This window comes from Notothenia rossii (genome assembly GCF_949606895.1).
Source record: "Notothenia rossii genome assembly, chromosome: 3".
Classification (NCBI taxonomy): Eukaryota; Metazoa; Chordata; class Actinopteri; order Perciformes; family Nototheniidae; genus Notothenia; species Notothenia rossii.
Genome location: NC_136901.1, coordinates 80,107,777 through 80,121,883, shown reverse-complemented (window position 1 = coordinate 80,121,883; position 14,107 = coordinate 80,107,777). Strand labels below are relative to the sequence as shown.

General features: G+C 44.9%; 1 protein-coding gene across 3 annotated transcripts in view; it reads right to left on the bottom strand.

Annotated features, from left to right (window-relative positions):
- Window positions 1-140: 140 nt before the first annotated feature.
- Window positions 141-14,107, bottom strand: part of LOC307031985 (uncharacterized protein) — a 115,024-nt gene continuing 101,057 nt past the window's right edge. For 2 of the 3 annotated variants that reach the window (XR_013806133.1, XM_079669636.1), the window contains 2 exons: window positions 5,571-5,712; window positions 141-1,693 (listed from right to left, as the gene is read on the bottom strand). Coding sequence is in view for 1 of the 3 variants with exons in the window: in XM_079669636.1 (XP_079525762.1) it covers window positions 1,468-1,693; window positions 5,571-5,712 (368 nt within the window). In the remaining 2 variants the exon portion in view is untranslated. Of the gene's footprint in view, window positions 1,694-5,570; window positions 5,713-12,101; window positions 13,874-14,107 lie in introns of those variants that run through there. The other variant, XR_013806134.1, reaches the window with a different exon arrangement.

The following is a 14,107-nucleotide window of genomic DNA, read 5'->3' as shown; positions in this document are numbered from 1 at the left end:
ACGGTTGACATTTACTGACTCTTCTTAACGTTATAGTTGATGTATTGCAACAGGTCTTTAAGCGTGATACATGTTGTTATGTTTGAACTAAAACACACACACACACACACACACACACACACACACACACACACACACACACACACACACACACACACACACACACACACACACACACACACACACACACACACACACACACACACACACACACACACACACACACACACACACACACACACACACACACACACACACACGTGACAAAGCATGGTTGTAGTGAGGAAAAGAGAAATCTCTGCAAACAAACAGATGACAAAAAGATTGAGAGCGACCATCACAGCACTGCTCTCCAAAGGGAGCCTTCCATTTTATTGCACAATAGCAGTTGTCTCCGAAGCCCAAACAGTTTAGAAGTAATTACTAGTGTTTTCCCCAGAAGGTGATTACTTCGCCACACTTGGCAGCCATTGTCACCGGCCGGGCACCACACTCATCAGTCCTACAAAGGGGAGAAGTGCTCGATTGATGATGAGCCCTTTGTGGCTCGGGGAGAATTTAAAAGTACTTTTATGAGGCTCTTTCAGGAGATTAACTTGCAATAAGGGCTACCTGCCATGGACACATTCCCTGTATTCATGGTGCCGGCACAAAGACTTTTTTTATGAGAGGCACAGCTGCATGAAAGCAAATGGTGAATGGGGATAATAGTCACAAAAGACAACAAACCTCAAGTGTAAAGAAATAAAGTGTTTTTTTAAGATGGGAGGCTTCCATTCAAAGACAGACCATTCCTCCTTTTGACCATTGAGGATCCGGCCACTCCACCACCCAAGGCCTCAATCTAATTATTTTAGGACAAGACATGTTATGGTGCAAAGTGGCAAAGAGAGAGCACTCCGGACTAAAGTGCACTTTAATTCAATCATTCTATTGGACAGAATCCCCCTTAAAATGGACGTCACACGCCAGTACACTGGCACAATCGGGAGCCTCCTGGCAAGGCCTCGGGCCCATTAACCTGAAGTAAATAACACAGAATTCACATGCACTTGTAGATATGAGCAAACACATAAGTAGGCATGAGCAGATGTCTTATTTCCTGGTGTATTTTGCAAAAAAATCTACTGTGAAAGACCATTCTGGTTTACTTTTTCATCGGGAAGTTGTAGAAATCTTCAAAGCCAGATTAAACCGCAGCCACAGGGGCCCAGATCCGATTCCATTCATTAAGCAGAGAAAGAGAAAGACAGAGAGAGAGCGAAAGACTGCATGTGTCCTTGCTTGCCTAAATGTGAAAATTGCTCATGCCATTATTTCAGATGAGAAAGTGGGAACTGAATGGATTTGCTTTAATATAACAGACATGGGATACCACATACAGAGAGACAGAGGGGGGGCCAGACTTCTTTGCTTTTGCTCACACAGTGGAAAGGCCCTGACAGGTGTGCTTTTGTATGCGTATGTCTATGTGAGGGTGAAGCAGAATGTGTGTCTGTGTGTGAGTGTGAATGTGCATGTGCGGACGTGAATAAACACAGACGTGAAATGTGTATGTGTGTGCGTTTGTGAGCGTGTTAAGCCTCTCCACGTTGCGCTGCCACTCCCCGGTGAAGAGAGGGGCCTTCTCACTTTTTCTGGGTCTGGTCGTATGGCAGGCCAGGATTCAATGCTGAACTCAGACAGACTGATCCTGAGATGGAGAGAGAGAAAGAAAGTGTGAGCATGTGTGAGGGAAAAGTCAGTGGTAGCTGAGTAAGTCATTTGATTCTTAGCACAATGTCGACAGTCTCTCTTGTCTGGATTAGCTCCAAACTGTGGGAGAAAGTCATCATTTCCAGCCTGCATCTCGGATCGTTGGTAAGACAATTTAACTTCTCTGCTTTTACGTTAATAATGAATGATTCATTTATTCCGTTTTTTACCTATAATATCATACAGGGCAATCTTATTCTAATATGTTTATGCCAGGTTTGCAATTAAAAAAATATGTTTATGTCGCCATTCACTCCTGTATGCCAGCTCACGCCTCTTCAGAAACTTAGAAGTGAGGAAGTCTCAGCTCTTTAATTTTGACGTCAGTGATGCGGTCAATGGGGTAAATGACACTGAAAGGTCATAGGTCACCTCACCCAATTTAGTGATCAGGGATCGGAGCTAAGGCAGTAATCCCAAAACTGAATCTGGATAACCTCACAGACAGATTATTGTTAGACATTTTTGACGTAAATTGTATGTTTACACTTTGTCGATATTATTAATTTAAAATTGCAAGACAAAGGGAAAAAAGTTATCTGGGTGGACTTTGCTTGTATTAAGACAGCTGAACGATGATGCAGTTTTATATTTTGACCACTAGATGTCAGGATTTGCCTATTAACCACGCACTACACCCCCCACCCTTCACCAACACCTGAGGGGGAAACTTGTGAGTGGCCTACACATGGTGTGACAGCTTCCCCAGGAAGCTCGGGTGACATTTGCCTCACTTAATGACACAAGCTAATTAATCATTAGCTGTCCCAGAGGTATTGCTGTTTGAGAGGCTTTGTCGTGCCTCTCCCCAGTAGGGGGTCCAAGCCTCAACATGTTATGTATGCATAACTGCCTCATCCCACGCTACAACATCTTAATTCTCACCCGTTTAGCTAGTTTGACTGAACTACACTCGGTCTTTTTCAACCCTTCATCTCGGATAAAGTATAATCTGCTGAGAGATAGAGCTTCTTAATTCTTCTCAGCTTCTTGCATGTGACACAGGGGGCCATGAAGTCTCTTTACTCATGTACGGTAGGGGTGGCCAATGTTGTAAATGTCTGCAGTAGTGAAGAGGAGACAGTTTGCTGATGGTTCATTGGGCAGACAAGAGGATGGGGGGGTATAGATTTGCCGCATCAATAATTGTAACCACATCACGGTATCAAGGCCCAATGGACACTTTTACAGAAATATCAAATTAATGCAGGATTAGTACGAGTAGTACTTTTTTCGTCCTTCCTCGTCCTTGTTCTCAAAGTTGGTGGTGGTTAAAGTTTGCCTTGTTTTACCTTAATGTCTGTGGTCAAAAGTTAGAAAAAGAAGGATACATCCCTCCCTAACTCCAAGCAGAGTGAACTGTTTTAATGTGGCTCTGTTTGAGAAAATCACAGAACATTTGAGTGAATGTGTACATGAACCCAAGCTAACAGGGCCATGTGGGTTATGATTAATTGTCTCTCATGGGGTGAAATCCTCTCTAGCTGGGCTTTGAGTCCAGCAAGGATGTGCGAAAAGCCTTTGTGAAATATGGAGAAAATGAAATCTGCCCCCTGTATGTGTTGCTGCCCCCTCAGCATCATTACTGCCCCCCCTACCGGTTCTCGGGCTTGTTTGGACAGACCGAGCCTGTTCGTCACGTACTGGGGGCTCCAGGTGATGCACTCAGGTTCCACCTTCACCCACCAGAGAGGAGTTTGGGGTAGTGCATATGTGCATGGGGCCATCAGGGGCACAGGCTGATGAGGGCCTGGGCCGCAGGAGGGCTTTGAAAAGCGTTAGAGGTTTTGGGATGAGACTCAAGGTCCCCTTGGGATACCGTGACCCCTGACACCTGCTCGCTGGCCCTTGTGCTTTGTTCTGTGACCTGAGAATGGAGCGTACATGTGGAGAGACACCGGCCAGTTATCAGCTAATCCAAAAGTTTCATCTGGACACACGTTGCTGTAGTCAATCAACAAATGAGTGCTGCATAATTTACCAATGGCTTACGTTGAACCTATAGCTACGTCTATTAGGCACATGGTGACAATACGTTTCTTTATATTTGCATGTAACATTTAGAAATATTCTGCAATCTGTGCTAACGGGCAGCCATTACAAAAAAAGTGGCAATACGTTCTGATGCTCTCTTCCAATTATTTTTGTATATATATATAATACTATTTAATGTATTTAATCTATGCTGGCTTTGTACGCAAGTTTTAGCTCTTACATAAAAAAATAATTATTGTAGTCAAATACACACATGGTTGAATAAATCAATTTTCGTGGGAGTGCCTTGTGGGAGTGTACTTATTGATATGCATAGGCGTGCTGGTGAAGGCTTTAGCGCCCCTGCTCTGCCTGGTGCCATTTAATATCACTCGGATATACACAAGATCCTTCATTTCCACTCTAATCACGGGCAGGGTTTCCGTCTGCCATGTAATTCTGCTAGTATAGATCAAACACAGGCCCTTTTTTTCTGCAATGAAGATGTAATGCAAACTTGAGTTCTGATCCATAGTAGTGAGAAAGAAGTCTGTAAAACAAACAGAGGTCCCTGAGTAAAGCCATCCTCCAAAGATGAGGTGCATTTATATGCTATATTTTAGTCTTATACTATGTCACCTTGATGAAGCTCTACATGATTTAGTTCACTTTGTTACATTTAGAATGACGCCTGCTAAAGAAAATCTTTGTGCAAGACATCTAAGCCTTGACCTTGTGGATACAGACACCGTAGTTTCCACAGCCCCTTTCAGGAGGCCTTTGGACATGACACATGAAGAGACAACAAGAACTCACTGTTCTCCGGCTACAGAAGTATCTGCTGAACCTTTAAGATGCAAAGATGGATCTGCCGCCATGCTTGCTTTCGTTTCTGTCTCGAATAACACCGGGGCGTGTCCCTCCTTTGGGAACCCCATCTGCAGGCCTAAAGTGATGGCACCACCCTTTCCTCCACACCCATTACCATTCACTGTCAGTAAGACAAACACACATGCACAATTCCACCTGCACATTGCACACACAAACACACATTGAACCTGACAGTGGCAGCGTTTGTGCCCTGGAACATATTTAACAATGCTCACTCAACACCCGCACCATCTCAGCAGGAGGCCACAGGAAACAGATGAGGACTTGTGGGGTTGATCAGGAAAACTACAGCTTACCTATACTTGCCATGCACCGGCTCACTCTGCAAACCTCTGGGCTCATTAACAATGAATCAACGTAATTTTCTGGGGAAAGCGGAGTTCACATTTGAAAGAGCCTATACCATGAAGCTGATGGGGGGATCAAAAAAGGGGAGGGGGATTACTTGTCGCTCTGTGCAGATTGCACCCTTCCTGATTTCTAATGGGGACAGCCAGTCCTGCATCCATCAAGCTCTGCGCACGAAATTACCTTTTCCGAGGCAGCAAGTGGAGGATTCCTAGGACTTTTAAGATAACTTATTTCCTCACTTGTTTATTGTTTATCATAGTGAGGCAAACTTTTCTGCTCAGCCCCCCCCCACATGCAGTTGAAGCTTCAAAGTCCTTTCATGGTGTCAGGGGCGGGGCTAAGCATTGCATGTGATTCTCTATCTCCAGGAACCCCGCAATTACATCTGGCACAACTCTACATGAAGTAACGCTTTATAAGCCTTTGTGCTTCGCGGCTTTGAAGAACCGTGGACCTCTATAAGTTTGCTTTTTGTCCCCCTCTGTTGTACGGCCTCCCCCCCCCCACCCCAATCCCCCCCATCCCCCAGCTCAGGACAGAAGACAGAATGTGATGTGTCGTCTCCCTCCACACACAAAGCCTCAGTGCATTGGACACACCTTGGACAGCACAAAGGATGAAAAGCACGACGAGGCTTGGACACGCAGGACCACGCTGCCAAGCCCGATAAAGACGCTTCAAAAGTCGAGCAGCAAACAGTGGCCTTCTTCTCTTCTGCTCTCTTCTTTTTCTTCCCAGGACCTTGCAGTGACAGAGAAAAAAAAAAGACAGAAAGAGTCTGACTGAGTTAAAAGATATTTTTGTCTTCCGTGCCTTTACCCACATCAGACTTATGACTGTGATTTTGGGCAGTGTTGTGTCTACAGAACAGTAGCCAGAGTAAATGTGCGTGTAAACACCTAGATTAACATTTGTATGTCTGCTTTGGTATGGATTAACCAAAAACATCCCAGCTTTGAAGCAGAAGGCCCATAAATAAACTCTGCTCTCCAATCCCCCTTGTCTCTTTAGCCGTCTGCTCACAGTGGCAAGCCACGGCTAGACTGAAACCTGCCATTTAAGCTGGAAATGGACGCCATTTTACTTCTCATTTAGAATAAGTCCCTGTTTGTATTTTTGCTTATATGGCAATCATTTTAACCTCTGGTCATTAATTTACTTTATGGTCTTTAAGGAATATTTCTGGAATTGAAATGAATTTAAGACAAGAAAGAGAGTTGTAAATCTATATATTACTTCTTCTTCACCTTCATTTGTGTCCCCTTGTTAGTACACAAAACTGTCCAGACACCATAAAACATGACTTTTTTTCCGATAACTCCCCCCTCCTTCCTGGTGCCCTTCTCCCTCTCTCTCTCTCCCTCATTCCCTCATTGAAACAGATGGCGTTTTATGCTGGGCACAATCAGGACTATTCAGCGTCAGGCAGGGCAAGCCCTCCCCACCTGCGCTCAGCCCAATCACAACCTAATGAACACATTGGGAGCAGTCTGTTCCAAATTACTCCCAGTTGGAGCCAGGGCCACAGGTAACCCTCCCCCCAAACCCCCCCTTGCCATTGCACTCTGCCTCTTCCCCTCCACCTTCGCAACAGTCTCTCTGCCCACCCGCCCAAATTGATATTGGCTCCAGCGCTTAGACCCTCAACTCTGACTCTTAATCAAATCAAGATTCATATCTGTGTGCTGTCAGCATTCCAACACAGCTCAGAGGGGCTGCGTATTCAGCGACAAGCGTATAGGTTACATGTGGGGAGATATGGATTGACAGCTAAGGCGTTTATGTGTTGGAACTGAATTGGTTGTGTTTGATATGTCTCCAAGAGCTGTTTCCAAATAAGTGTATAGAGATCTATGCTTTTACTTTTAATCGTCTCACTCACCTGTGCACACACACACTTTCAAGCACACACACTTTCAAGCGCACACACTTTCTCACACACACACACACACACACACACACACACACACACACACACACACACACACACACACACACACACACACACACACACACACACACACACACACACACACACACACACACACACACACACACACACACACACACACACACACACACACACACACACACACACACACACACACACACACACACACACACACACACACACACACACACACACCAATGTCCTTGTAAATGCTGTGGTGTTATCAGCATGTTTCCAGTGCTTCAATAGGCATCATTTATGCATTTTTGTTTAGATTGTTTGCGCTCTGTACACAGCATATAGGTTCTATATTCATATTTTATTCATGCATTGAGATTGAACAAAAAAGAGAAGATTCCTTTTTTGTTCTTTTTTTCTAAGGCACGGTCTACCTGTGTGTCACAGTGACTTGAATATCTTTTTTCTTATCGGTGCGTGTGTGGGCAGGCAAAGGGCAGTTATTAGCAGTTGACACCAGAAGTGTGCTGTAGCCAAGAACCTCTGACACTCTGATACACCCTACAACATCCCCAGGGACAAAAGAATGAAACCAGGGCGCCTGCCTAGTCATGTCCCATCAATTGCTATAGGACCTCAGAACCGCAGGCCGACTACCAACCCCCACGTGGGTGTCCATCACTGGATTTGACAGGAGCGCTGCCCTGCTGGCTGCCCTTCTTCACTGTCCCTCTGGTCAATCTGCACCTCAATTGGCCCCTGCACTGGTGGGTGATGCCTGCTCCTTCTGCTGCATGTCAAAAAGAGCCAGGAGCCACAGAGGAAGTGCAAATATCCTCTAATGGCCTTGATCCAGATGGATGCGCCCATGACAATAGACCCCCGTGCCTGTGGTTTGGGTTTTTGTCAGTGAAAAACGCAGAGGCCACCACAATAACACAGCAAAATTATGCATGCAGGCCAAGTACCATTGACATGTTAAAGAGCACTGCCAGTTGCTATGATAATTAAGTTAGCTCATTCCAAGGCAGAGAGCTCTTTTCTCTTAACTTGTCTTTAAAGGCACTCCGGGCACATAAGGCAGGCTTTAAGACAATGGACGTAGGGGGAAAAATAATGGATTCAGTGGGTCACCATTTCTCTGCCCATTTGCTTAACATAGGGCTATACATCTTCCAGTGAATGCTTCTTGATGGGATTGCCTTTAGGGGCTGTTTTGTGGGTTTTACATTCTATCACTCAGGAGATTGACACTTTCTATGAAGTCCATATGGCCGTTCTGAGGATAAGGTAGATTAAAGGACTGAGTATGAAATATTCAGATGACTGCTGTACTTCATGACAGTGACAGACTTTGGATTCTCTTTGTAGAGGCCTCTAGACTTGAACCATTGCTCACAAGCATGATATTACTTTCTGTAATATCACACTAGGCATGAGTGAACACTGACCTGTTTAAGCAAGCAATAACATCAATGGATGGGCTTTTCTTTTAACTAGGATGTTTGGTTACGTCACAGGGTGTCTGATCTAGGGTCTCATTGAGAGTGGCCACTTTGTGTACAGCTGGGGAGTGTTTGGCCAGTAACGTAAAACCAGGAAGCCTTTGAAACTTAACCAAAGGAAGAGGTTGGAAGTTCACTGTTATTTGGAAACTCCAAAGCTTTCTCCTCGGACAACCTGGGGTAGGTCAGGGACACCAGGAGCCACCTTTCCTCCTGCGTCCATGCAGCTGTAGGATGAACTTAAAGCCGGGGAAAATAGAAATCTCTTCGTTTTTTCTTTTTGGATATGTCTGTCTCCAGATGGTATTCAACCAACAGCAAATACAACAAGAACAGGTGATTAATATTACCTTCAGCGGTCCCTTTCCTGTTCATTCAAACCATGATACCCATGCATGAGTCGTGTACGCACTGCCACGTTTATTTTTACATTTCCTCTTAATGGTGCCAATCTGCCACAACAGACAGGCGCTGAGTGAAAGGATTTTAAAATGCGACTCTAGCACTTTCAAGGCAGGTCCTCTGTGTTAACAAGATGGTAGTTAATGGTTTTGCTTTTATGGCGGTGGTCGCATGTATAATTAAGCTGCTGTTGTATTTGTCATAAAAATCACCGGGGGTGCAGGAAATGTTGCAGCAGCCATTTTTACTTTGAGCAGTGGAAAATTAAAACCGTCAAACCCCACAATGTTGTTTTGACATCATTCCAATGTTTATGGATTTTCCTGTATGTGGTTGAGGTTTCGGTATTAAAAAAACACTTAAGTGCCTCACCTTGTGTTTGTTGGGGGAACAAAGGTTGCAATGTTTGCACAATGCAGATTGTCACTTCTGGGAGGTCTGGCCTCCGGTGCTACTTGTTGAGAAACATGTTGCATGTCTGCCATTAATGGATGTCTGGCTGTTTCCTGCCCTGTTTTTGATTTATACAGTTCATGTAAACATATTTGGTGCATTTATTGTAAAACCATTCATAACGCATATGATTGCTTTCACTAGCATGTTAGGGGTATAATGCCAGGCCAACTCTTTGAAATCGGAGGGCAATCCTATTGAAAAAGATTTTGCAAAGCCACACTGATAACCTCTTACCCCAGATATCACCTCATCTCTGGCAGATGTCTATTCATACATGCAAAAAGCAGGGACAAAAACATAAAACTCTGGGGAGCTTCACCAGGATTTTCAAGTTGTGTTTCATTTCGCGGTTTGGGGACAACCAAAGTAGTATTAAGAATTAATCTATTACAAGGATTACTGAGTTAAGGTGGCAGCTTGTTGGCAGAATGTCCTGCAGACATGTCACAGATAAGCCTGATGTATGATTTACCTGCATGGCCCCAGTGATATCTATGGAGATGAGTTGGGGTGTCGTGGCCCCGGTGTCACCTCCAAAACACCAGTCCCCTGCTATGCTGATGACGGTATCTATGCTAATATGAGGATCAGTAAGGTAGAAAGCTCATCTGGCTCTCGCTGCCGCTTTATCTTATCAGTGTGCTCGCCCAGCTCCTGCCCTGCTGCTTCTTCACTGCATCATCACATACCTGGCATGCTGCACATGAAAAGAGCACCGCCTTGTCTCACTCTTCCTCCATCTCTCACCTTCACACTCTTCCTCTGTATTACATTTCAACTTTTGCTTTCACTGCAGCAACTTTTGTGATGCTTAAATAAAATATCACAGACTGCTACCCTACTGTATTACTGTTTGCACAAGGCGTTGTGCTGACACATGCAGGCCAAGAGGTCAATACGTTTTATGTATTTCGTTTTATTTCACTTCCTGATATTCTGACTAAGTGGAAACACTTTAGTTAGCTTCTATGACTGTATCAAACCAATAAACCAAACATTTCAATTAAAAGAACAACTTGTCATGTCTTCCGCATGGTTTTTGGTCCAGAATATGTCCGCCCAGACAGTAAATCCTGTCTGACTTAAATAACCTCCCCGCCTCGTCCCTCTTAGCCTCTTTGTCTCGATCGTGCCCTCCCTCCCTGGCATGATTATTTCTTATCGTGTATTTATTTGTTTAATCCACCCTTCCCCCCACAACACTTGGCGGCCCTCTCCCTATGCGCGAGCCTGTCTGGCAGCAAGGCCCCCTCATCCCCCACCTCCTCCTACTTGTCCATATCCAGTCCCCATCCCATCCCCACCCTGCTCCAGCCCAGCCACAATAGGCGGATGTTGCTTCCAGAGCCTCGAAGCTTCATTCGGGGGGAAGAGACCCCCACCTCATCACTTCATCCTTACATCCCTCCCACTTGCATGTGGCCAACACTAGCCAGCCTCTGTGCACACTATAAATAATGGATGCATTAGCATGCATGAATATCTTTTTAGAAGGGGGTGGGAGTGCCTTAATTCATTATTAATCCCCTTCAAGGAAAAATGGGCCGTGGCTCTGGTGGAGCTGGGCCCCTCCTAAACCCTGCTTTTGGGACTTTAGTTGTCCATGCTTTACTCTTCTTTCTCCCAAAATTGATGACCAGCTCTACCCACACAACTTCACTGCCCCATCTTTTTCAAAGCTCCGCCTCTGCCCCCTCAATCATTGAAAAAACACATCTGGAGGGATGGGGCAATCTTTCATTTTTTGGGGGGTGGGGTAGGGGGGCAAAGTGCGATCCTAGGCAGAACATCTTCAATCTGGCTAAGTGTCAGCTGGTTGATTTAAAAAAAAAGCTGGACAGCACTGCCTAGTCAGCTGGTCTGGGTGTACTGACCTAATATTACATAGCAGAGGCACAGGGGTGTTCCTCTTTGAAAGGTTGGCTAGAGACAGAGCTCATGACTTTGAAGCTGCCATCAGTGCCATTTGGTTCAAGAGCACGGCTTGGCTGACGGAAGTATGAGCGGGGGATTGTTTGTGGAGGGGCTAGGAGAGTGGGCTGACATAACAAATCTGTTCAAACCTGGTAAGAGAGTGTTAAGTCGTGTATGTGGGTGGGTTGTAGGGAATTATGTGTTATTTTTAAAACTGAGATACTATGTAGGGTATTGAGGACATTAGATCCAATACATGGGTTAGAGTTTAGGAGCATGTGTTTCAAGGAGATAAATTACAAATTAACAAAGCATGTGGGTTAGATCGCGTTTTTGTGTTTGCATATTAGTGTGTGTCTATGAGCAAGATAGGACGTGTGTCTTTGGTGAGTGTATCTGTGTTAACTGAGGTGCACTCCCCTCTGCAACACACACCCCTCTTCCACCACTAGGTTGCAGTGCCTGCCTCTCCTCCTGTTTACCACAGCCCGCTGACTAATCCAACCAATCGTAGCCCGTCACAACATAGCCACATGCAAGCATCTTCCTATCAAGAAATACTACACTACACACATGCATGCACTGGATATCTGCCTGCCTTATTCACAATGATACAATGTACATAATCCTGCTTGAATCACCATGGTATATAAAAACAACTAATCCACATAACAAGTGTCTGTAAATCGCTTCGGATAAAAGCACCAGCTAAATGACATGTAATGTAAATCGACAGAGTCCAACACAGCTTAATTATGCGTGTGATTGTAATACAGCATGAGTACAATTATTTACATCCTTATTTAAAAGCCTTAGAAACCTGTCATATTTGCAGTGATTATAGGACAACACGCCAATACCAGTCAACAGGCCTAATCCTGCACACATGGTGTTCACTTTTGAATAAAACAAAACATATTTTCTCTTTGTAATGTTGCACTCACAGAGGCTGTTTGGTCCACCGTCAGTGTCCTTTGCACCGCTGTCTGTGAGGCAGGACGATGGCAGCAGGGGTTGTTTTGTTGACACAGAGAGGACCTGGTTTCTGGAATGTTCTCGGCCGAATGTTTGGATCTCGGGTCTTCGGTACGGGGCTGGGGGCTGGTTGTGAGCTGGAGGCACCACACTGTGCCTCTGAACTTCTCTCAACCCCTGAAATTCCTCTTCCTGAGCAGGAAATTGAAATATTGTGCAGTATTGGCATGCTGATGGTCATCTATCACAGGGGCCTGCAAGGAGACGGGGGTAAGAGGAGACCCTCTGTAGATCAGAGATGGGCTGCTGGGCCTGGGTTCAAAGGTAAAGAGGAGAGACCTGGGCGAGGAAAGAGGATAATGCTCTTTGCACGAGTCAAATCTCGGACCGGGTTCCATCACCTATCCTGCAGATCACCCCCTGGTCTACCTCTCATCAAATAAGAGCGACCAGTCTTTTCAATGCATCCACAATATCAATATGTACTATTTTTTAGTCTCCCAAGTTTTATGAATATGTGTAAAAGACACTTCGTTACTGACATGCAGACTACTTAAAGCAATGAATGGAAGCCTAGTGAGGAGAGTACAAACACGCCACCAAGTTTTTAAATGAATAAACAGGAAACCTGAACATATATGAGACTTAAAAAAGTTAACACAATTCTAATTGGACTTCAACAGGTGTCCCAGGTCTTTGACAAACTATAGCTTTTATCCAGACGTAGATGTTTGCTATTTTTACTTATGATGTACAATCAAAAACAACATAAGCTAAATGATGATGCCGCTTTCATGATTGCATAACCGGCCGTAAATGCGTACAGCGTACCAGGAAATGAATCTCGCCGGCGCATCACAGGGGAGTAGGATGATGTGGATGTGACTGGTTATATAAAAGTATAAGGCACGATGGAATGAGCTAGATGGTTGATGTCTGTCATTTTGAAAGACTAACGCGCTTCTTGTTTTTGCCTGGAAATGTCGCCTCTTCGTGACCTTGTGAACTTGCCTGCCGAGTGACCTCGAAAATCCCCACTTACGGCTCCCCGAACACCCCTCCACATCCCTTTGCTCATTTGTACGGGCTATTACCCTAGCAGGAAGTGACATCAACGGGTCCAAACAAAAAAAAATGTCGCAGGACGGGCTGACTATAGGATGTCCAGGACCGGTGTTTGTTAAGGAGGATGGCTCGCACCGGCTCCACAAAGTGATGCTCATTGAAGGATGCAGGAGAGCGCCAAACAGGCGAGACAGACACACGATTGGAGGCTGAGTGAGTCGCCTGTTGACTGAGTGATTTAACTCCGTCACTTCATTCATGCAAGTTCTGATGGTGCCATACTTTGCCCCTCTCTGAAACCGGTGACGCAGCTCATAGGCGAGTCGGAAAGACTTGTTGTTGAATGAACGAATTGTGTCGGTGTCGCTCTTATGAGACGGGGCTGAGGTGTGTTGTGCGGTGAAACTGAAAAAACAAACACTGTTTTGGCTTGACTGGCAAGTGCAGGAGCGGGGGGAGTGAAACCGGCGCTCGGCTGTTCCGTCTGCATTTTGATACAGGAAACGGATTTCTCAAAAGAGTTATTTGTAATGATACTTAATAAAAACAGGCAGCTTTGGTGAAGTTTACCAAGTTGGATGTGTAGCTTTGAAATACTCCTCCCAAAACATGAATGGCGTCTATTTTTATTCGTCCAGTGCGTGTGTGTGTCGTCCACGGGGGAGGCTCTGACAGACCCTGCCGTGCGCCCAGACAGAGTGCTGCAGTCACGTGATGTCTGCTATTATCCACCCTCACGGCAGGTACAGCCTACTGCTGTGCATAAGGGGGGGGGGGGGGGTGCTCACATTGCGTATTACTGAAATATTATTATTATTATTATTATTATTATTATTATTATACCATGATAATATTCGTAAATATATTTATATAAATACAAGTCTATGAGAAATGTGACTAATATGCAATA